At 50.7% G+C, this 23,637-nt stretch overlaps 3 protein-coding genes across 4 annotated transcripts in view; all 3 read left to right on the forward strand.

The window, feature by feature from the left end:
* The window catches only part of LOC137674718 (aconitate hydratase, mitochondrial-like), a 58,799-nt gene extending 49,165 nt beyond the window's left edge, over positions 1-9,634 (forward strand). The window contains exons 3-9 of one of the 2 annotated variants that reach the window (XM_068420358.1): positions 165-287; positions 485-640; positions 1,026-1,217; positions 1,980-2,112; positions 2,428-2,549; positions 3,548-3,691; positions 9,549-9,634. In XM_068420358.1, coding sequence (XP_068276459.1) covers positions 165-287; positions 485-640; positions 1,026-1,217; positions 1,980-2,112; positions 2,428-2,549; positions 3,548-3,685 — 864 coding nt within the window. In that variant the 3' untranslated portion in view covers positions 3,686-3,691; positions 9,549-9,634. Of the gene's footprint in view, positions 1-164; positions 288-484; positions 641-1,025; positions 1,218-1,979; positions 2,113-2,427; positions 2,550-3,547; positions 3,874-9,548 lie in introns of those variants that run through there. The other variant, XM_068420348.1, reaches the window with a different exon arrangement.
* LOC137674721 (cold shock domain-containing protein C2-like) lies at positions 9,616-16,546 on the forward strand. The gene is given in 5 exon segments (XM_068420374.1): positions 9,616-9,813; positions 10,097-10,154; positions 10,156-10,220; positions 15,827-15,831; positions 16,389-16,546. Coding segments are annotated over 5 exon segments (462 nt in total). The 5' UTR covers positions 9,616-9,637.
* A 1,704-nt stretch (positions 16,547-18,250) lies between these two features.
* On the forward strand, positions 18,251-23,089 carry LOC137675232 (aconitate hydratase, mitochondrial-like). Its single transcript, XM_068421271.1, has 7 exons — positions 18,251-18,429; positions 19,685-19,796; positions 19,994-20,116; positions 20,314-20,469; positions 21,635-21,829; positions 22,592-22,724; positions 23,040-23,089. The coding sequence occupies exons 1-7, from the start codon at positions 18,251-18,253 to the stop codon at positions 23,087-23,089; spliced, it is 948 nt and encodes a 315-aa protein (XP_068277372.1).
* Positions 23,090-23,637: the final 548 nt, after the last annotated feature.

Raw genomic sequence — 23,637 nt, forward strand, 5'->3', positions numbered from 1 at the left:
TTGAGGGTGTCCTGGGAGCTAATTCCTCTGCCTGCAGAAGAGACCCAGTGTAGCTTGGTTTGTATCTTGGCTGCTGGCTTTGAGACTGTTAGGTGCAGGACTTTCAAATGAAGAGATGGGGGTTAGAATATGCCTTTAAATTTGTCTTTTCTATTTTCTTTCAGATTGTTACAGCCCTGTCCATTGCCGGCACTCTAAAATTTAACCCTGAGACCGATTTCCTGACAGGAGCAGATGGAAAGAAGTTTAAGCTAGAAGCACCTGATGCAGACGAGCTGCCCAAGCTGGTAACCCCCTGGTCTGGAGACAGAGGGAGGGAAAGCCTGTCACTAGTAGTGTTTTATGTGTAGTAAGGGAACTTTCATGCACTGACCTCTTCCTTAGTGTGAAAGCTGCATCGGGTGCAGTTGCCTGTATTGGCTTGTTCTCTTTGTGTGCTGTTGGGGATGGCTGAGGCTGATGATTTTCCTTTCTTCTCTGAAAGGAGTTTGACCCAGGCCAGGACACCTATCAGTACCCTCCCAAGGATGGCAGTGGGCAGCATGTGGATGTGAGCCCCAGCAGCCAGCGCCTCCAGCTTCTTGAGCCCTTCGATAAGTGGGACGGCAAGGATCTAGAAGACATGCTGATCCTCATCAAGGTCAGGAGTGAAGAGGGGGAACACCAGCTATGACAGGACTGCTCACACAGGGGTTTGCACATCAGTTGCTAGAAGCCTCAGATGTGCCTTTGAGCTATCTGTGATAGAACTTGCTACTGAGGGAAGTGAGGACATGGCAGAGGTGTCACGGCTAAGCTCGTTTTTGTAATTTGCCCTTTGGAACAGGGGTGTTCTTCCTACCAAACACATGCAGGGTGACCATTGTGTTCTACCTTAGAGCGCTTTGATTTCTGTAACAGATGGAATTCTCTTGGGTTTGTGCCCCTAAAAAGAGCTGTGAGGATCCTTCAGGAATAAAAAGTGTTGAGGAAGGATCAAATTACTGATCCATCGTGAGAAGTTCTTCTCTTCTACTACCCTTTAGGTGAAAGGGAAGTGCACCACTGACCACATTTCTGCAGCTGGACCCTGGCTCAAATTCCGTGGCCATCTGGACAACATCTCCAACAACCTGCTCATCGGTGCCATCAACACTGAAAACGGCAAAGCCAACTCTGTGAGAAATGCATTAACCCAGAAGTTTGAGCCAGTTCCCGACACAGCCCGTTACTACAAGGTGAGACTTTCCCCTGACACAGCTATTTTAAGAGGATGTTTACACTTTGGGCAGTCTGTGCCAAGACTGAGGATCTCGCCCTCCTGCTCTCAAGTAACAGCAGCTGTGAAGTCACTCAGTGTTGAGGCTTTTTCTTAGGACTTAATCTGATGATGGCAGTTCCTGGAGGAGATTGTCTCCCTGACTGCTACGGGGAAAAGGGAGGAGGATCTTGTGACCCAGAGGGGACCAGACATGACAGAAGAAAGGGGAATTAGGCATTGCACACCTTACAAGACATGGGTGTCATCAGACTGCAACTAAATCTCTCCTCCTGGAGTGTTTCACCTGTGACTCGTGTAATGTTTAAATAAATTGTAGTCTTGTCCCCTTCATTCTTTAAACCTTGGCTTAGAACGTCAAGAAATGTCCTTTCACCCTCTGGACAGCCTGGCGGGGGTCTTAGATTGCTTCTTCCAGTAGACAGAAGTTAGTTTTCCATATTGCTTCCAGAAGTAGAGCAGAGGTCATGGCTGGTTTGAATGCTGCTCTGGCACAGGACCATGGAAGGAAAGGTGGCAGCAGAGATTTGCTCTGGGTCCCGAGGACAATCCTCCTCAGCCCTTGTTAGCGAAGGATGGCAGTGCCTAACTGCTGTGCAGCTCTTAGTTCCTTTATTCCTGTCCTTCCATAGCACTAAAATTAACAGGTGTGGGTGGGTATTTATTGTTAATTCCTCAGTTTAGTGACTGCAGAAATGTAAATGTGTTTCTTTTGCCACAGAAAATGGGTGTCAAATGGGCAGTTATTGGGGATGAAAACTACGGTGAGGGCTCAAGCCGGGAGCACGCAGCATTGGAGCCACGTCACTTGGGGGGTAGGGTCATCATCACCAAGAGCTTTGCCAGGATCCACGGTGAGTCACCCTTCCCCTGGGATGTGTGTAACCAGGATGTTTTTGGTTGGGGTGGAAGCCGTGTTCACCTTGCCCCAGGGCTCAACACCTACAGGCACAAACCCTATCTGCTTGACAGCTCATGTGGACCCTCTTGTCAGGAATCGTGTTACGTCCCTAGTTAGATATGCCAGGAACAGTGGATATGCTGATTTGGCTACAGAGATAGTAATTGTTGCTGGAATACTGCTCTGAGAAGCACTGGGCAGCCAGAAGATAATCCTGACACCCTGCAGGGTGTGGTTACGAGCGTGTGTGGTGGTTTGTTCTCTGCAGAAACCAATCTGAAGAAGCAAGGTCTACTGCCTCTCACTTTCGCTGATCCCGCGGACTACAACAAGATTCATCCTGTGGACAAGCTGAGCATTGTGGGGCTGGCAGACTTCGCGCCTGGAAAGGTAACTGGGCGTCTTGTCAGGGCGCTCGGGGCGGGCAGGGATGTGCCACTGAGCAGGAGCAGTGTTGAGCTGCGTGCTCGGGGCCTGAAGCAGCTCAGGCGCCGATCGGCAGTGCGGGCTGCCAGCCACATGAGACACTCTGCACCAGTGGGGCGGGGGGCTAGAGAGCAAGTCAGAATCGGATCGCATTATTCTGAACGGTTACGAGAAACCCTGGTACGACATTCTGAACTCCTCAGAGAGCCACAGAACGGTTAAGGGTTGGAAGGGACCTCGAGATCATCTAGTCCAACCCCCTGCCAAAGCAGGTTCCCCTAGAGCACGTTGCACAGGGTTGTGTCCAGGCGGGTTTTGAATATCTCCAGAGAAGGAGACTCCACAACCTCCCTGGGCAGCCTGTGCCAGTGCTCTGTCACCCTCAAAGTAAAGAAGTTTTTCCTCATACTGAAATGGAACTTCCCATGTTTCAGTCTGTGCCCATTGCCCCTTGTCCTGTCACTGGGCACCACTGAGAAGAGTCTGGTCCCCTCCTCTTGACACCCACCCCTAAGGTATTAGTAAGTGTTGATAAGGTCCCCTTTCAAGCCTTCTCTTCTCCAAGCTCAACAGACCCATCTCTCTCAGGCTCTCCTCGTAGGAGAGATGCTCCAGTCCTCTGATCATCTTTGTAGCCCTCCCCTGGACTCTCTCCAGTAATTCCTTGTCTTTCTTGAGCTGGGGGGCCCACAGCTGGACACAGTACTCCAGATGTGGCCTCACCAGGGCCGTGTAGAGGGGCAGGATAACCTCCCTTGAGCTGTTGGCCACACTCTTCCTGCCTTAAGCATGAATGCTCCCTAGAAGGAACTGCATCCACACGGCTATGTTAAGACCCCCCAAGCTCGAATATTCCATTTTCAACCCTTTAAACATGTAGGAATTTTCCTGTGAGAAGCTTCAGTTAACTTGCTCCCTTGAAAGAGAAGGGGGGGGAATAAAAGCTGTCTTCTTCCTTTTAGCCTCTGAAATGCATCATCAAGCATCCCAATGGGAGCCAAGAGACAATCGTGCTGAACCACACGTTCAACGAGTCACAGATAGAGTGGTTTCAAGCTGGCAGTGCCCTGAACAGAATGAAGGAGCTGCAGCAGAGATGAAGCTAAGTGCGTACGGTGCCCCCAGCGTCACCGAAATTGTGAATAAAACCTCTTAACCCCAACGTAGCGTTAAGCAGCAGGCACATCTTTATTGCAGCGCTGGGCAGCGCGGGGGTAACCCTCCAAACCCGTGCGCACCCCCTTGATAATTCATCTTGAATTTATGTAGTAAAATGTTACGTATGCATTATGATTTCAAGGATTCCTATACATATTCATAACTTTCCCCCGAAAAGGCGGTCTTTGTTATCATGAGTTCCGAGAAATCATTTCCATGGCCTCCGCCTTTAACTCCTCCTGGTTGCGCAGGCGCAGTTTCTTCTGGTGGTCGTGGGCCGGGCTCTCAGGGATGAAGGCTGTATGTCTTCCTCGCTGTGCACTTTTCACCTCTCCTCCTTGGCAGGTGTAGTAGTCCCTTGGCTCTTGGTCAAACCTCCGTACCAGTTCTCGCTGGGTTTGGCACAACCGTAATGTTCTGTACTATTCTAAGGATATGCTTAGGGAGTTAATGTAGCTTTAGGTTGATAAGATAGAGAATTTGAAGAATTTCTCCATCCCCACGGCAGTTTACGGGCAAATCAAATAGCAAGTAAAAGAGAAGAAAAAAAAAAAATAGAATACAGCGTCCCTTCCCCATTATACCTAACCTACTAAACCTGTCATTTTGTGATTCAACTGAATTCCATTTAATTTCGAATATTTGTAACATTTCCCCGGTTTGAAAGTTTTGAAAATCACTTCAAGACTTTCACATCTATTTCTAAAGTTTATCTATTAATATGATTTGTTGAATGTTGTTAGTGGGAGCCTTAAACATTTTTGTAACTTTCATCTTGTGGTCTGGTTACTGCCTGAATAATCATTCGATCGAAGGCAGTTTGGGTGTTTATTTGTTTCTTTAGGCGATAATAAATCAAAAAATAGTCATAAATATTAGTAGCAAGATTAATACAGTGCTAATCCTGGACTCTGAATTGTATCTTTTCCACAATTAAATCTTTTGCATTGTCCCATTTTTGTATTCTAAGTTAGTTAAATTCATAGTTAAAATTCCCCATGGAATTGGTTCACCCACTGCCCTTGGTATTGGTAAACAAGCTGTAATTGGTGACACATTTTGCAAGCTGGCAAACTCCTTGATTAATCCTAACATTAAATTTTCTTCAGGAGTTTTCCTTGGGAGATACATTAACTGATGTGTTTTTATTGGAGGGTCTGTGTTCCCATATTCTTTGGTTATCCCATGTTGTTCAATTTTTGTCTCTAACCCGGCTCCCACTAACAAAACTTCCTAAATCAATATTAGTTCCGCAAGTATTACAGACTGATCTCTAAAGTCAGACATGTCTCAGAGTCAATTTTGACGTTTCAGCATCCCTGTTAGCAACTCTCCAAACTGGCGGAGCTTTCTTTACTCTGGTGTAATGTATCCATGCATCCGATTCAGCGATCTTTATGGCAGTGAATGTGGTCAGCAACACCTGGAAGGGTCCTTTCCAACGTTTCTGAAGAGATTCAGAGGTCCAGGTCTTTCTATAAACATAATCTCCCGGCTGAAAATCATGAACAGGATTTTCTAAAGACAGAGGTCTGTTCCACACAATCCCACTCCGAAGCACAGTTAGAGTTTTTCCTAAAGAAAGCAGATAGTTATACCCATCCTGTTTCCCTTTTAAATGCATGTCTACATTCGGTTCAGGAGATTCCTAAGGTTTTGCATACAACAGTTCCTAAGGACTGATTGATGTTTCACGTTTTGGTTGGACACGTATCCGTAACAGGGCTAATGGAAGAGCCTGAGGCCACTTCAAATTGGCCCACTAGATTGTGGCCTCCGGGGTGTATGTAAATGCCAAGTAATTGCCAACACCTTCCTGATATTCTGCACTACTTGTGCAAGTAGAAGACGGGGAGGAGCAAGGTGGAGGTCCCACAGTGGTGTCAGGGGGGTTAGACTGGAAAGGCTTGCCGGGCCCCGTGGCAGAGCCGGGCTGCTGCAGCCTCTGCTCGCCTCCTCAAGTGACCCAGATTTCGTCCCTGCACCGTATACGTGTGTGGGGTGGACACGGTGTTGTGGGTGGCGTCTGCCAGGCCAGGAGAGACCTGGGTTGGGAAGAGATGCTCTCGGCCCCGGCGGAGGTTAGCATGACCCTTGGCGATGGAGGAGAGGGGGAAAAAGGCTCGTGTCCCCCAGGTGCCCCCTCCTCATGGCCTCCTGGGGCTGCAGTGTGGAGAAAGGGCTGGGGAGAGGATGGTGGGGTGGAGCAGAGGGAGGGAAGGAGAAGGACAGGAGGATGGGAGAGGCTTTCCCTGCTCTGCAGCTGGGCTGGGAGGGGAGGAGACACCAGCGAGGGCATGTTCCCATCTGCCCTCTTCTCTCAGCCTGCTTTTGCCGCCAGTTTAATTTCCTCAGTCCCTTTGTTTGCTGCGGGATTTAAATGCGATGGGAGGCAGGATACCGCCCCGGAGCCCCCCGTGGTGCCAGAGCTCCAACTCAGCCTCAGCTTCACCGGCAATGGCAAAGCCGGGCATTCAGCCAGCGTGCCCCAAGGCCGCCTCACAAATTCGGGGTGCTCAAGACAGGCATTGGAGCGGGGCAGAGCACTGCTGGCCATGGGAGCCAGCCCCGGCAGGGCCGCAGGATGGATGAGGGGTCTCTGCTCCAGGCCCTGCTCCAAGCAGAAGTTAGGTGCAATGCCTCAGTTAGAGCAGGCTGCTCAGGGCTGTGTCCTGGGGGGGTTCAAACCCCCGAGGATGGGGATCCCACAGCCTTGGTGTGCCCTGTCCCCGTGCTCGTCCCGCTGAGCTGCCGCCCCATGCCAGTACTCTCCCCCACGTCCCCATGGGCCAGCTGGAGCCCCCCAAAGTGCCTGTGGGTGGTCGTGCCCAGCTTGTTCTCCCAGGTGGTGCAAGCTCAGCTAGTGGGGGTAAACAGCAGCCCTGGGAGGGCACCCTCCACTGCTGCCCTTGGGCCTCAGGGGCAGGCTGTCTGCCTCCTCTACCCCAGCGATGCCCAACATGCTTCTGCTCCCCACCACTGCTCGTCCCCCAAAGCAGGGGGCCTTCCAGGGCACCCCGGCCTGGGCTGCTCCCACAGGTGAACCTGGGGCAAACCCCCACTTGGCTGCCACTTTGTCTACCCACGCCACTGTGTCCCTGCGGGCTCCCTCTCTTGCACACCCCTTCCTATTTTGTTTTTCTTTTGCTTCTGAGAAGCTTCCATTTTTCCAGCCCCTTGTGGACCGGCCGGAGGAGGATCTTTCTCCTGGTGCCAACCAACCCACTCAGCATACTAATAGTTGCTCCAAGCATCGTTATTCAGGTTAAATACCCTCCGTTGTCCCTAATCTGGTGGGGAAACCTCCATGCCGCGCATGGAGGAGGCACGCCATGGTGAAGCCATTTTCATAGTGGTGGCTCCATGATATGGCAGAGAACCGAGGGCCACTTCTCCCAAATCATCCTGCTGGTCCAGCCCTGACACCTCCTGGGAAGGTGCCGGATCCTGCAGTGACGCTCGGGGACCACATCACTTTTTGCTGCCCAAGAGCGGCCAGACTGCTTGCCAGCGCAGGCAGGGTGGTTGGATGGGGGGCACAGATCACAGAATCACAGAATGTCAGGGATTGGAAGGGACCTCGAAAGATCATCTAGTCCAATCCCCCTGCTGGAGCAGGATTACCTAGATCATGTCACACAGGATTACCTAGATCATGTCACACAGGAACGCCTCCAGGCGGGTTTTGAATGTCTCCAGAGAAGGGAGACTCCACAACCTCTCTGGGCAGCCTGTGCCAGCGTTCAGTCACCCTCACTGTGAAGAAGTTTTTCCTCATATTTATGTGGAACCCTCTGTGTTCCAGCTTGCACTCATGGGATGGGAGCGGAGAAGCAGCTCGGTGGCTGCCCTGGGTTTTGGGTGTCTTGCCTTGGAGCTTCCTGAGCCTCTCTGAGCTAGTCAGGCATGGGGGAAGGAGAAGCTGAGCCTGGGCATGGAGGCAGGAGATTCTGAGCCTGGGCATGGAGGCAGGAGATGCTGAGCCTGGTGGTCCAGGAGCCAAGCAGCCCTGGTGCGAGGTGGCCCATAGAGCAGAAGGCAGACGCGTGTGCTCCAGTTGCTTCATGGCAGAGTGAAGCCACTGAAGCTTCGGGGGCAGATGGGAGAGATGTTTTGGAGGGGTTTGCAGCTGTGGCTGGAAGTTATCTCGGAGGGCAGGAGGGAAATGGTGGCTTCTGCCTTGGGTGGGACTGTAGTGTGACCTCTGCTGCCTGGATCTTGGGGTGAAGCTTTGCAGGGCTGAGAGTGGGCAGTTGTTAGGAAACAGCTAAGGAGTGGATGGGCACCCAAGTGGGACTGGCAGCTGTCAGGGCTCAGCAACAGGCAGACCTCCTCGCAGGGGAAGCAAGCAGAGGTGGGTGAGGGGAACAGGAGTCGCCTGGTCCCTCCCTGAAACTTCAGCTGCTCTAGAAACCTTTTCCCATGTCCTTCGTGCCTGCTCATTTGGGAGCGGAGGTGACCCCCTTTCACACATACCCCCAAGGCCTCTGCATCTCAAGGTGCCGTGGACGAGTCAGAAACCAAATGAAATATTCTCTGGGTTTCCCGGCGTGTGCAGGTGTAGTCCCAAAGACGCCTCACACCCCAGTGGGGCAGGAAGGGCTGGAGGGGGTGGCAGGGAAGGGGACAGTAACTGTGCGGGATGTCGGACTCCTCAGCTCAGGGCAATGGGGAAGTCCCCAAGCCTGAGGGGTGATGGAGTCAGGTGAGCCCCCGCCCAGCACCCCCAAAGAGCAGTGCCCCCAAGCAGCCACTAGCATGGGGCACCCCAAGACAGAGGCACCCAGCATCAAACACGACGATTGATGGGAGAAGACATGGGCAGAGCAAAGGCTTTCTGAGCAAGTGGCTGTGGTGCTGACCAGGCACCAGAGCATCTTGCTGGGAGACTTCAAAATGCACAACCCCCCGAATTTCATGCTGGGGGTGGTTTGACGAGGACAGCCTTGCCCACACTTGCTCCAGCTCCTACTCTTTGGCAGGCGCCCTGGCCATCAGGGTCCATCACCAGGTCCTGCACATCCTCTGGCAGCCGAAGGTTGTGGGGTTTCTGCCCCTTGGGACTTTAACTCTTTTCAAACTGTGTGATGCCAACCAAAAACTGGAGCCCGATGACCGCAGCGCCAGGAGGTCGTGCTTGTGTCGTGGCTCATCTGAGGTGCCCGAGGGCTGTGCATGCTGCTGGTTGCCCCACAATAGCCTCCCTGTGTCCCTTCCCTGTAGGGATGTGCCCAGGCGGGCAGTGAGACACTGGTTGGGGCTGGGGTTGGGTCCTAAATCCCACAGCGCTGAGGCAGCCTCCAGCTGTGGGGAGACCTCAGACCTTGACCTACTGGTTGTCTCAGCCTTTTTCCTTCACCCCTTTTGCAGAAATCTTGGGCTGGGGGGACATCTCAGAGGCCGGGGGACCAGGCGTGCTGGCACCGCATGGGTATCCTTGTCAAAATGGTCCCTGCCCGTGGCACCCTGCGCTCAGCTGCTCCTTCTCCCAGGGCGTGCTTTTTAGTGACTTCATCTCCAATATGTGGGATCATCCTGGAGAATGAAAGATGAAGCAAAGAACCGGGCTCTTTCCTTCCCTTGGGACTGATTTCCTGGAACACCCCTGGTTGCTCCAAGCCACGACAGGCTTGCCGGGGCGATTCCCAGTGCCGGGGGCTGGTGCCCAGTACTGAAGGCCAGTGTCACGCTGTCTGCCCACACAGGTGTGGGACCAGGAGCAGAGGGGGCAATCTCTGACAGCAAACCACGCCCTGTCCAAAGCCCCCCTGGGGGTCTGTAACCACCTCCCCTTTGCTCCCCAAGTCGCAGGCAGTAGACCCGCGCATCCGGACGCCCTTTCTCCCACCGCCTGCCCGCCCGTCCCCGAAACGGAGGAGCCCTCCGGCCCCACGATGTCGTCAGACCCCAGCGCCCCGCCGGCGGTGCCACCCCTGCACTCCCCCAAGTCACCCGTGTGGCCCACCTTCCCCTTCCAGCGGGAGGGCAGCCGCATCTGGGAGCGGGGCAACCTTCTGCTGCGGGACCTGCCGAGCCCCCTCCCCACCAAGAGGACCAGGACCTACTCGGCGTAAGTACCCGCATGCAGCGAGCAGGCTTGGCACTGTCCGACTGAGCCGAGCAGGGACGGTGGTCACCAGCAGCGCCTGCAAAATCCTTTATGCCTGAAGCACGTTGCTCATCTCCGGCCATCTCGGTGCCCGGCATCACCACACCCACCTGCCCGGGGTGCTGCGGGTGGGTGCCATGTACTCTCCCAGAGAGCGCCATATTCTCATAGCAAACCTCCCCCCACGTTGCCCCCCGGGTGAGTGCCACCAGTGAGATGTTTCTCCATCCTTTTCCTCCCGCAGGACAGCACGTGCCTCCGCTGGCCCCATCTTCAAGGGTGTCTGCAAGCAGTTCTCACGCCTCCCAGGGCCACGGGTTCATCACCCCCGAGAATGGCACAGAGGACATTTTCGTCCACGTGTCTGAGTAAGTCGGGGGGTTGTGCGGTGCTGGGACAACCTGAGGGAGCTGTGCCATCAGCATGGGGCTGGAGAACCACGGGCCGGGATGGGGATGTCTCCATGGGGTGGGGATGGGACTCTGCCTGTCCTTTACCCCCCATCACAGGTGGGTTTTCTTTCCCAAGGCACAGCTGGTGGGTTGGGTGCCTTCCTTGGTGCTGGGTGGTCCAGGGCGGTCATCCAGCTCTTGGCCCCAGACCCACCGCCTCTCCTCTCCCACAGCATCGAGGGGTGTAGAGGGGTTTTTGGAGGAGAATGGTCATGTAATGAGCCAGAAGTAGCAGAGTATGGAGTGAGGGCCTAGCTGCGTGACAAGATTCATGTAGCTAGTGTCAACAAGCCGACCTTGGAGAGATGAGGAAAAACAGTAGCTGAGCAAACAAGAATTGAGGGAGTAGCCAGTGGGAGCCAAACACGGAGGAGAAGAAACAAGAACTGATGGAGCCAATTAAGAAAAGACCAGTGGCAGAGCAGTGACCGATCAACACATCAAAGAAGAGTATGTTTAGTAATATTAACCAATAGCAATGCACATGCTTACAGCCAGGGACAGTACAAAATGTATAAAAGGGACAGCTTATGCTTAATAAAGCGTCTTCACTTTGATTCACATTGGATTGTGTGGAAGCGTGTTCCTTCTCCTCAGATGGTGACCCCGATGAGACGCTGATCGACAGCAAGTTCGGGGAATAGCCCAGAAGGAGGTACACCGGCTGGAGCACGGCTCAACGGGACTGAAGACCGGGGCGAGCCGGAGGACGACTCGCAAGAAAAGAATAGTACGTTGCAACGGGACACGCAGTGAGGTGAGCAGAGGGGAAAAAGGAGATGGGCCAAAATATTTGTAAAGAAGAAAGTGCGATAGTAAGGCTTCTCCTACATATCCTCTCTAAGAGAGGGGTAAAATACGATGAGCATTTGCTCCACAGACTATTGATGTAAATAATTGGTGTAAATTATTGTAAATAATGGTGTAAAAAGAATAATTTGCCAGCTACAGCGCAGACTGCTTTCGAAGTTAGTACGTGGCAAAGCGCTGGAACTTCTCTGTTTGAGGCTGCCTCAAGGGGGGACAAGATCGCCACTGTGTCGTTTGATGACGTGGAGATTAGTTAAAGACTCACTGGAGCAATTGAAGGAGGACAGAGAGGCAAAGGCGGCGGCTGAGGCGGCTACAGCTCCTTTCACAGTGACTTCGCCCACCGCGCTGCCAGAGCTCCCCCCCCACTGCGTCGCCAGAGCCCCCCCCCTTCACCCTCTGTGCCGCCAGAGCCCCCCCCCACCGCCCAGGGAACAGCGGCGGAACATTGATCCTTCTACCGTCCTGTTACCCGAATCTGAGACTGAGCCACCCTTGATAGACCTTTCTGAAGAGGTGGAAGCGGGACATAATTGCTGCAGAGCCCGAGGGTCGGGAAAGTCAGGCGGTAGCGTGGAGGAGTTATTCGCGCTGCAGCCAGTCCAGGTTACTGTGTCTGGCCTGGACCTGGCCAGGTTCTGGAGAAAATTAAGAGAGCACATACTTGGGGACGGTGATTTCGGGGCCGCGTCTGCTATGGGTGGCGGGGTATTGGCTTGCTCGGTATATCGAGGGGACGGAAGCGGCCCACCCGAATGGGAGCCATTCAGTTGGGGAGTGATTTGCCTTAGACAAACAAATACAAAACGGGGCTGCTAAAGCAGCGTTGTTGTTACAGTTAGCGAAGGACAACGCAAACGAGGACTGCAGGAAAGTTATTGCAGGGATGGCAAATCGTAACCCCACCTTAACTGAACTAATGGATGCTTGCGGGAAAGTGGGAACCACCACATTTCAGATGGAGCATTTAGCAAAAACTTTTGCAGCAGCAGTTAAGGTAGTTCATCGTTGTTATACATGCGGGCAAGAAGGTCACTTTAAGAAAAACTGCCTTAAGAAGTCGAAGCTGAGTGGGAGAGAGAACTCTGTTTTGATGTGTCAGTGCTGTGGGAAGCTGGGGCATCTTGTGAAGCTGTGCAGGTCTAAGTATGATGCTCAAGGTCAGCTGATAACAACCAGCTGCAGAGTGCAGGGAAACTGGAGAAAGAACGCGGGGAGGAACCGTGTGCTGACACAAATGAATCTTCCGAACCAGTTCCAGGCCTAAGCAGTCAACTCGCAGCCCGAACCACAGGAAGCGCCGGGCTGGATGTTACCACAGCAACTGCAATCACAACAGAGAACAGCAGAGTGCATAAGGTACCACTGAATGCCGTGGGACCCACTGGAAATGGGCTAAGTGCACTGTTACTCGGACGTCCTAGTGTAACCTTGCAAGGTCTATTTGTTTTACCAGGAGTTATTGATGCAGACTATACGTTTTGGTTATTGATCTGAAAGATTGTTTTTTCACCATCCCTTTACATGAAACTGACAAATGCTAATTTGCTTTTTCAATACCTAGTAGGAACAACATGGCGCCTTGTCAACGATACCAGTGGACGGTATTACCGCAAGGCATGAAAAACAGTCCCACAATATGTCAATGGTATGCAACAGAAAAAGGTACATCGTGTGGATTTAGAGACACCAGTAAGTTTATATGTAGCCATTGCCAGCTGTCATCCCATGGGATTACTGGGCCAGTGGAAGGAGCGCTGGCAGGATCCGCTACACGTTGTGGAGTGGCTGTTTTTATCCGTTCAATCACCAAAAAAAAAAAAAAAAAGCGCGCTGGGTATGAATGCAGTTATATACTACTGTAAGACAAGGACCCAAGGAGCTCTTTTTATCCTTTGTTGAGAGGCTACAAGAAGCAGTTGAAAAGCAAGTTTTTGATGTTGGTTTACGAGATACTCTAGTTACGCAATTAGCTAGGGATAATGCTAATGCTGATTGTCAAAAGATCATTGAAGCTTTACCTGGAAAACCAGATTTGAATGCTATGATAAAGGTTTGTGCAAAAGTGGGTACTGTGGAACATAAGACTCAGGAGATGCAATGCTTTGGATGTGGAAAGAAGGGACACACTAAAGCGCAGAGGTACAGCAACTGATTACAGAAGTAGAAAGCAGGCTACATTCCGAATTTGTACATCGTATTGATTTGAATCAGGAAATACAAATTATCACTTTGTTTGATAGGCAAATTCCGTATGCAATAATTGGTCAATGGAATTCAGAATGGTCAGATTTGTTACATGTTTTGGAACTGGTTGTTTCTACCTTCAAGAACAAAGAAAACTGTCCCCATGATTGCAGAGCAATTGGCACAGATTATCATCAAAGGACGGATGCGATGTCGGGAGCTTGTGGCCAGAGATGCTGCATCACTGACCGTTCCTATTGCAGCTCAGTACTTTGAGTGGAGTATGGCCAATAGCTTTGCTTTGCAAACAGCCATGGAGAATTTCTCGGGACAGGTTGTTTACCACTTGCCCTCCCATCCTGTTATAAAATTGAGTGCGGAACTTCCAATTGCCACAGGAGTGTGGTGCGCAGACACTCCTGCGGAGGGAATTACCATTTTTATGGATGGATCTGGAAAAACAGGCGAGGTGGGCCTTGTCTGGTATTCTGACGGCAAGTGGGAATCTATGGTAGTACAACAACAGGGTTCACCTCAGGTGGTAGAATTACGAGCTGTATTAGAAGTATTTCAGAATTTTCCAACTCCCTTTAATTTGGTTACTGATTCAGCATATGTAGCTGGCATTGTAAAGCAATTGGATAGATCTGTTATAGAGCATACACGTAATCAGTGTGTTTTTGAATTGCTGCGAGCTCTGTGGCAAGAAATTCAAATCCAAACTGCATTGTTTTATGTTTTACATGTAAGAAGTCATACTAATTCGCCTGGGTTTATTGCAGAAGGCAATGCTCGAGTGGACTCTTTGGTTTCTGACCCCACAAATTCTACTGCAATGACTGTACAGGTGCCGGACATTAAACAGCAGGCACGTATGTCACATGAGTTTTTTCATCAAGGACATCGGGCACTGCGACGACAATTTCATTTGTCACACAGTGATGCTCGGAATATCGTGGCCATGTGTCCTGATTGTCAGCAACTGCCGCAACCTACGCAGGTACAAGGAACCAATCCTCGAGGACTGCAGGCCTTGGACATTTGGCAAACAGATGTAACTCACATTGCTGAATTTGGCAGGTTAAAATATGTTCCTGTAACAATTGACACTTTTTCTTCTTTGATTATAGCTACAGCGCAAACAGGCGAATCCAGCAAACACGTTCAGCGACACAGGCGTTCTGCTATTGCGGCCCTGGGCATTCCACAGACGACTAAAACGGACAATGGCCCAGGCTATGTGGCACGCGCCACACAGGACTTTTTCCAGCTGTGGGGTATAACACATGTAACGGGCGTCCCACATTCACCAACGGGACAAGCTATTGTGGAGCGCATGAATCAAACTCTGAAACACCTTTTCCAAAAACAAAAAGGGGGAGAGCCAGGGCTATCTCCTCCTGACAGGTTGTGTAAAGCGCTTTATGTACTAAACCTTTTATGCTTGCCACAGGACTACTCTGTACCCCCAGCGGTAAAACATGGTGCAGGGTTAAAGGGAGGTATGGAGGCTTTTCAGAAAGAACAGGAACAAGCCAAAGTGATGGTAAAAAATGGGGTGACTGGTGTGTGGGAAGGTCCAATGAAATTAATAACGTTGGGTCGAGGGTATGCATGTGTCATTACAGATACAGGAGCCAAATGGGTACCAGCTAAGTGGGTGAAGCCGTGGCTACAAAACCAACCTGAACTACAGGAGCCAACTCAGGATCTGCCTCGGAACACTGACCTCTCGAGAGATCCAGTGCCCTGACTGCGGGAAGTGTGAAAAAAGGCTTGCGTGGGAGGTATAGAAAAGGGAGCAAAAGGCGCAGTCATGATGAAGCAAGGGGTTGTTTTTTCTGTGTTAAGCCTGCTTTGGATCCTGGACCTGACAAAAGGTCATCAACCGATAGTCCTTCCGCTGACACCGTGGAAGGGGAGTCACAACGTTTGTGTGACTCTGATGCGGAGCCTGAACCCGACACAGTTTTGTGCCTCCTTAGCTCAGCCTGAACAACCCTTTCATACATGTCTAGTGGGGGTCCCCTTAAAGGGATCTGAAAGCAAAAATTACCAAAGGGTCTATTCCTAATTTGTGGGGATAGGGCTTGGCCAAAGTTGCCCAGTAAGAAACTGGGAGGTCCGTGTACCATAGGTAAATTAAGACTACTAATGCCTATGTGAAAAGTCATGCTAACCATACTAACCTACATAAGGCCAGGTAAAAAAGAAGTGTCACTAACATAGGGATAGAATGTAACGATGCTGACCAAGGGTTAACACAATTGTGAAATTTAGCTTGCTAGGTTGCAAAAAGAGCTAACCAAACTTCTAGAATTTTAGGAACATTAGCCAATGATGTAGATAGTATCTGACATGCTACCTTACAAAATAGAGCTGCTCTAGACTTTTTATTATTAGTGCACGGTCATGGATGTCAGGATTTTGATGGGATGTGTTGCATGGATCTGAATGATCACTCCAAGTCAATTCATAAGCAGATCAAAGAGCTCATGGATACCACGCAGAAAATACGGGAACAGCGTGGGTTCCTGGATGGCTGGTGGGATTGATTAAAATGCTATTGATGGGATTGTTCGTGATTTGTATTATCATGCTTGCATTACCGTGTTTATTCTCCTGCTTGCAAAGGGCCCTGCAGCGGATGATAAACACGGCCCTTCTGGCTCAAGAAAAGAAAGGGGGAATTGTAGAGGGGTTTTTGGAGGAGAATGGTCATGTAATGAGCCAGAAGTAGGAGAGTATGGAGTGAGGGCCTAGCTGCGTGACAAGATTCATGTAGCTAGTGTCAACAAGCCGACCTTGGAGAGATGAGGAAAAACAGTAGCTGAGCAAACAAGAATTGAGGGAGTAGCCGGTGGGAGCCGAACACGGAGGAGAAGAAACAAGAACTGATGGAGCCAATTAAGAAAAGACCAATCAACACATCAAAGAAGAGTATGTTTAGTAATACTAACCAGTAGCAATGCACATGCTTACAGCCAGGGAAAGTACAAAATGTATAAAAGGGACAGCTTATGCTTAATAAAGCGTCTTCACTTTGATTCACATTGGATTGTGTGGAGGTGTGTTCCTTCTCCTCAGAGGCGGAGTACGTCCCGGTGGAAGGGGATGAGGTGACGTACAAGGTCTGCTCCATCCCTCCCCAGAACCAGAAGTTCCAGGCCATGGAGGTGGTCCTCACCAACCTGGCGCCCCACACGAAGCACGAGACATGGTCTGGCCAGATCATCGGCTCCTAGGCGCCCAGGGGTTGCCACCGGCCGCTCGGCCCCACAGTGCAAGCCTGCCCAGCCGGTCATGGGGGGCACAGGGGGAGCCAAGGTGGCGATGGGGCTGGGGCTGCCCCCAAACATGCAGGCGTTTGCGTTCAGTGTCTTTTATAAGGTTATGATTTCCTTTCTCTGTGTGTGTTTGTAACTGTGTGTTGAGGGGGACAGGGGAAGCAGACCCCTCCCGTGCCATCCCCTGGCTCCAGGAGCAGCTCAGCCCCATGTCCCCTTCCTTGCCCCCAAGACCATGGGGAGCAGGGGAACCAGTCCTACCCCCTGGCCCACCAGCTGCCCCAGGCTGAAGCAGGTGCTGAGAGCAGGAGGGGGTCGGGGAGAGACTGGGGGGGTGCTTGGCTCATCCTCCTGAACCCTGCTCCAGCGAGACAGGCACCCCGCTTGGTTCCGCTGTCCGCAGCACAGCAGCAGCGGGGCGTGCCGTGGGGCTGGGGGAAATGGGGCGGCGTGGGGCGGCGTATCACTGTGCAGGGACTGGGTGGCTGAGACCCATCCCCATCGCCGGCAGCTCACGGCACCCGCCTGAGCTATGGCCCTCCATCAAAGATCTCGGGTCAGCCGTGCCATGGGGCGAGTGGCTTACAGAAAGAAAACATTATGGTCACATAGCTTGGTATCCCAGTCCTTTAATTACTGCTGTGCGTCCTTTGACTTTGCTGCAGTGTCATCTCTTCATGGCCATAGGAATTTGCTGGGAAGAGTAGTGCCCACGTGGGCCAGGTGTGTGGGATGAGATCTGGGATAGTTGAAAGGAGTTTAATCTCCAGAGACAGACAAGTTGATTTTCCTTCTTGAAAACTTTTGAATGATTGGGTTGACAGGAATGTTACCTGTTGAAGAGCACCTTTAAGTCTGTTGCATGGATTTTTCTGTTGCAAAGATCTGTCAGGAGCCAGGAGCATGATTGTCAGGCCTCCCAGCAGCTGGCTGTTGAGCTCTTGGGATGTAGTAAAGTTAGTACTTGCTGTCCTAAAGAGCAGGCTTGGCTACTTCTATACTCACTTGTGGGATGGGAACCTGTCGGCTGGCTTCGCAAGGTTACTCACTGGGGGAGTGAAAAGAATGCAAAGATGTTGTAAAGGCCACATCCCAGGTGGGAAATGTATTATTCAATAGTGTTACAAATAGGATCAAGAGCAGCTGGAACTGAAAGAGAATTTATTTTCCGCTGATTAGCACCAGAATGCTGTCAGGACAGTATAGTATGTCCTCATGTGGTCTTTGTACTGTAACAAAGGATGCTTTCTTTTCATCGTTTCCTCCATTTCTTGCCATCTTGATTTGAAGCCTTTTCTGTCTTCATGGAACAGTACCTCTCTGTGGTGATTTGCTTAACCAAAGTGCAAGTAGGTGACACTCTGACCTTGTAAAACAATAACCAGACTAGTGACCAGTAGTGTGTTCTGACTGTGCAACTTCCAAAGGTAGAAAAGGGATTGTTTGTAACCGCAGTATCTTGCTGGGAGGCCTGGCAGTGTTAGTACCTGAAACCGTTTCAGATTCCTTGTCAGCAGAAAACATGGTTGTCCCTTGTTTTTTCTGCTGAAAGATGAATCGGGGAGGAGATTCCTAGAACGAGGGGCTGCAGTAACCACCTCCCTGTTCGTGTCAAACACCACAGGCTTGATTGGCAGCTGCACCAACTCCAGCTATGAGGACATGGGACGCTCTGCAGCAGTGGCGAAACAGGCACTAGCGCACGGATTGAAGTGCAGATCTCAGTTCACAATCACACCAGGCTCAGAGCAGATCCGTGCCACCATTGAAAGAGACGGTTACGTGAGTATTGACCGCTCTTTACGCTTCCAAACAGTAAGGGTTAAACTCTCTTCCAGACGGTACTTAGGAGTCCAGAGGTGACTAATGGAAACCTCTTAAACTTTGTCTTCACTTATTGCTCGAGGTGTAGTAACAAGTGTTGTGTTACTACGCCCGTGGGTCCTGCCGTCACCTTGACAGTGTTTTGACGTGGTATCTTTACCTGGGCGTCTAAGAATGGGATTGGAACTGGAACCCTGAGAAGATAACAGTATGCATAGCAAGGGATTTTTGCTTCTGGGATTCTGTGGATGGCCATGGCTGACGCATGGCTAGCACCCACCTGCAATCCAGTTTTCTCCTTTAAGAAGAGTTTAGGATGTGAGCAAGCCCTTTGTGGGAAGTTCGTTCCCATTCTAGGCTAAACTTAGGGCAAAACTCATGTTTGATTAAAATGAAGTGTTTCTGTAGAGAAACCACCACCTACTTTCTCCCCTTTTCCGTGGCGAGCTGAAAATGATGTTTTAATTAATTGTAATATTTAGTAAATAGTAGATGCTGTCACAGCTTGGGGACCAACTATCTAAGTCTATGTGTGGGTATGTCCAGCCAATGCTTAATGCCTCCTCCAACAAGCCCACAGTCATACTTTTCCTTAACAGCTGCCCTCTTAATGGACTTGTTTGCTGAATGGACTGAGCAGGCACACACGCTTGCCTGCACTTGCACCAATTCTCTCCTTACATGGACAGGAGGCGTGTAGACTCTGAATCAGACCAGCCGCTGCCCTTCAGTCAGAGATGTGCGAGGTGGCCCATAGAGCAGAAGGCAGATGCGTGTGCTCCAGTTGCTTCATGGCAGAGTGAAGCCCCTGAAGCTTCGGGGGCAGATGGGAGAGATGTTTTGGAGGGGTTTGCAGCTGTGGCTGGAAGTTATCTCGGAGGGCAGGAGGGAAATGGTGGCTTCTGCCTTGGGGTGGGACCGTAGTGTGACCTCTGCTGCCTGGATGAGGAAAACATGTCCAGGCACCGATTCATGTTTCACAGAATCACAGAACGGTTGGGATTGGGAGGGACCTCTAGAGACCATCTAGTCCAACCCCCTGCCAAAGCAGGTTCCCCGAGAGCACATTGCACAGGGTTGTGTCCAGGTGGGTTTTGAATACCTCCAGAGAAGGAGACTCCACAGCCTCCCTGGGCAGCCTGTGCCAGTGCTCTGTCGCCCTTTGCAAGAGACAGTGATTGCTACCAAAGCCAAGCTGGAGGATTTTAGCAGCGAGACATCTAGAAGCAGTATTCCCTTTCGATTTGATGAGCATGTTTGTTTCTTTCACAGGAAGGACATCAAGAAAGGAGAGAAAAACACAATAGTTACGTCCTACAACCGGAATTTCACGGGTCGCAATGACGCCAATCCAGAGACTCATGCATTTGTGACCTCTCCGGAGGTAAGAAACAGCCAGAGGAGGGGCATGGAATAGTTGAGGGTGTCCTGGGAGCTAATTCCTCTGCCTGCAGAAGAGACCCAGTGTAGCTTGGTTTGTATCTTGGCTGCTGGCTTTGAGACTGTTAGGTGCAGGACTTTCAAATGAAGAGATGGGGGTTAGAATGTGCCTTTAAATTTGTCTTTTCTATTTTCTTTCAGATTGTTACAGCCCTGTCCATTGCCGGCACTCTAAAATTTAACCCTGAGGCCGATTTCCTGACAGGAGCAGATGGAAAGAAGTTTAAATTAGAAGCACCTGATGCAGACGAGCTGCCCAAGCTGGCAACCCCCTGGTCTGGAGACAGAGGGAGGGAAAGCCTGTCACTAGTAGTGTTTTATGTGTAGTAAGGGAACTTTCATGCACTGACCTCTTCCTTAGTGTGAAAGCTGCATCGGGTGCAGTTGCCTGTATTGGCTTGTTTTCTTTGTGTGCTCTTGGGGATGGCTGAGGCTGATGACTTTCCTTTCTTCTCTGGAAGGAGTTTGACCCAGGCCAGGACACCTATCAGTATCCTCCCAAGGATGGCAGTGGGCAGCATGTGGATGTGAGCCCCAGCAGCCAGCGCCTCCAGCTTCTTGAGCCCTTCGATAAGTGGGACGGCAAGGATCTAGAAGACATGCTGATCCTCATCAAGGTCAGGAGTGAAGTGGGGGAAGACCAGCTATGACAGGACTGCTCAAACAGGGCTTTGCACTTCAATTGCTAGAAGCTTCAGATGTGCCTTTGAGCTATCTGTGATTCCCTCCCTTACGACCACGTTGTTACGGAAAGGGAAGCAAGAACCTTCCTTCCTTCCAGGTGTTTCCTTCTGATACTTCTTTCTGTTATAACTAAGAGACTTTTCTCCTTTGGGCTAGTGGTTAGCTAATACCATGAAAAATAAAGCTTGTTCTACCATGTAATTCGATCCTACCCATACCGTGCAGTCTGCGGAATTTGTCCCGGTTACAACCTGCAGCGAAAAGGTGGGTGGGTTCTTTAATTAGTGTCTCTAATACCTGACTGTTCTGAGATGCCTTTTGTCTGAACTGAGGTCGTTAGGAACTTCTCATCCATCAGTGTGTGTGTTCTCTTCCCATTTTATAGAAAGAGAAATTACTTGACAATAGTTAAATGTTGCATTTCAGTCTCTTAATGAAGACACGGGTTTCTCCTCACTGCCTGTGGTGAGTTAACGGGATGAAAACTTGAGTTAATACAGTGATGGCTTCTGAAATGCAATGCCTTAGGAACTGACCTTCAGGAACATTGCTGATTCTCAGTGGCAGAGAGTTGCAGGTGCTCCCAAGGGCCATACTGAGCTGTGCTTGTGTTTGACACAGACAATTCCTTTGCAAGCACTTTGGGACGTAGCAGTTGGAAGGCCATTATCTCTGGCTGGGAATTCTTTTCTTACAAGCTGAGGAGGCTTATGTGCAGATTGCAAACTTAGAGGAAACTGCCTGGCATCTTGCTGAACTCCCCCCAGCAGGGAGGCTGAGCTGTAGCAGGAAGGACTTAATTGCTTTTTGTACCTGAAGAACTTGCTACTGAGGGAAGCGAGGACATGGCAGGAGGTGTCACGGCTAAGCTCGGTTTTGTAATTTGCCCTTTGGAACAGGGGTGTTCTTCCTACCAAACACATGCAGGGTGACCATTGTGTTCTGCCTTAGAGCGCTTTGATTTCTGTAACAGATGGAATTCTCTTGGGTTTGTGCCCCTAAAAAGAGCTGTGAGGATCCTTCAGGAATAAAAAGTGTTGAGGAAGGATCAAATTACTGATCCATCCTGAGACGTTCTTCTCTTCTACTACCCTTTAGGTGAAAGGGAAGTGCACCACTGACCACATTTCTGCAGCTGGACCCTGGCTCAGATTCCGTGGCCATCTGGACAACATCTCCAACAACCTGCTCATCGGTGCCGCCATCAACGTTGAAAACGGCAAAGCCAACTCTGTGAGGAATGCATTAACCCAGGAGTTTGGGCCAGTTCCCGACACAGCCCGTTACTACAAGGTGAGGCTTTCCCCTGACACAGCTATTTTAAGAGGATGTTTACACTTTGGGCAGTCTGTGCCAAGACTGAGGATCTCGCCCTCCTGCTCTCAAGTAACAGCAGCTGTGAAGTCACTCAGTGTTGAGGCTTTTTCTTAGGACTTAATCTGATGATGGCAGTTCCTGGAGGAGATTGTCTCCCTGACTGCTACGGGGAAAAGGGAGGAGGATCTTGTGACCCAGAGGGGACCAGACATGACAGAAGAAAGGGGAATTAGGCATTGCACACCTTACAAGACATGGGTGTCATCAGACTGCAACTAAATCTCTCCTCCTGGAGTGTTTCACCTGTGACTAGTGTAATGTTTAAATAAATTGTAGTCTTGTCCCCTTCATTCTTTAAACCTTGGCTTAGAACGTCAAGAAATGTCCTTTCACCCTCTGGACAGCCTGGCGGGGGTCTTAGATTGCTTCTTCCAGTAGACAGAAGTTAGTTTTCCATATCGCTTCCAGAAGTAGAGCAGGGATCATGGCTGGTGTGAATGCTGCTCTGGCACAGGACCATGGAAGGAAAGGTGGCAGCAGAGATTTGCTCTGGGTCCCGACGACAATCCTCCTCAGCCCTTGTTAGCGAAGGATGGCAGTGCCTAACTGCTGTGCAGCTCTTAGTTCCTTTATTCCTGTCCTTCCATAGCACTAAAATTAACGGGTGTGGGTGGGTATTTATTGTTAATTCCTCAGTTTAGTGACTGCAGAAATGTAAATGTGTTTCTTTTGCCACAGAAAATGGGTGTCAAATGGGCAGTTATTGGGGATGAAAACTACGGTGAGGGCTCAAGCCGGGAGCACGCAGCATTGGAGCCACGTCACTTGGGGGGTAGGGTCATCACCACCAAGAGCTTTGCCAGGATCCACGGTGAGTCGCCCTTCCCCTGGGATGTGTGTAACCAGGATGGTTTTGGTTGGGGTGGAAGCCGTGTTCACCTTGCCCCAGGGCTCAACACCTACAGGCACAAACCCTATCTGCTTGACAGCTCATGTGGACCCTCTTGTCAGGAATCGTGTTACGTCCCTAGTTAGATATGCCAGGAACAGTGGATATGCTGATTTGACTACAGAGATAGTAATTGTTGCTGGAATACTCCTCTGAGAAGCACTGGGCAGCCAGAAGATAATCCTGACACCCTGCAGGGTGTGGTTACGAGCGTGTGTGGTGGTTTGTTCTCTGCAGAAACCAATCTGAAGAAGCAAGGTCTACTGCCTCTCACTTTCGCTGAGTAAGTTGGCCCACTAGATTGTGGCCTCCAGGGTGTATGTAAATCCCAAGTAATTGCCAACACCTTCCTGATATTCTGCACTACTTGTGCAAGTAGAAGACGGGGAGGAGCAAGGTGGAGGTCCCACAGTGGTGTCAGGGGGGTTAGACTGGAAAGGCTTCACACAGAATCACAGAATCACAGAATGTTAGGGATTGGAAGGGACCTCGAAAGATCATCTAGTCCAATCCCCCTGCCGAGGCAGGATTGCCTAGACCATATCACACAGGAACGCGTCCAGGCGGGTTTTGAATGTCTCTAGAGAAGGAGACTCCACAACCTCTCTGGGCAGCCTGTGCCAGTGTTCAGTCACCCTCACCGTAAAGAAGTTTTTCCTCAAATTTAAGTGGAACCTCCTGTGCTCCAGCTTGCACCCATTGCCCCTTGTCCTGTCAAGGGATGTCACTGAGAAGAGCCTGGCTCCATCCTCTTGACACTTGCCCTTTACATATTTATAAACATTAATGAGGTCACCCCTCAGTCTCCTCTTCTCTAAGCTAAAGAGACCCAGCT

This window comes from Nyctibius grandis, chromosome 2 (genome assembly GCF_013368605.1).
Source record: "Nyctibius grandis isolate bNycGra1 chromosome 2, bNycGra1.pri, whole genome shotgun sequence".
Taxonomy (NCBI): domain Eukaryota; kingdom Metazoa; phylum Chordata; class Aves; order Nyctibiiformes; family Nyctibiidae; genus Nyctibius; species Nyctibius grandis.

Excerpts from the sequence above, each read along its gene's own strand:
- LOC137675232 (XM_068421271.1), top strand. The coding sequence starts at position 18,251 with ATGGGACGCTCTGCAGCAGTGGCGAAACAGGCACTAGCGCACGGATTG. Across the intron at positions 20,117-20,313 it reads CAGACGAGCTGCCCAAGCTG|GAGTTTGACCCAGGCCAGGA; the intron begins GCAACCCCCTGG and ends CTTCTCTGGAAG. Across the intron at positions 20,470-21,634 it reads ACATGCTGATCCTCATCAAG|GTGAAAGGGAAGTGCACCAC; the intron begins GTCAGGAGTGAA and ends ACTACCCTTTAG.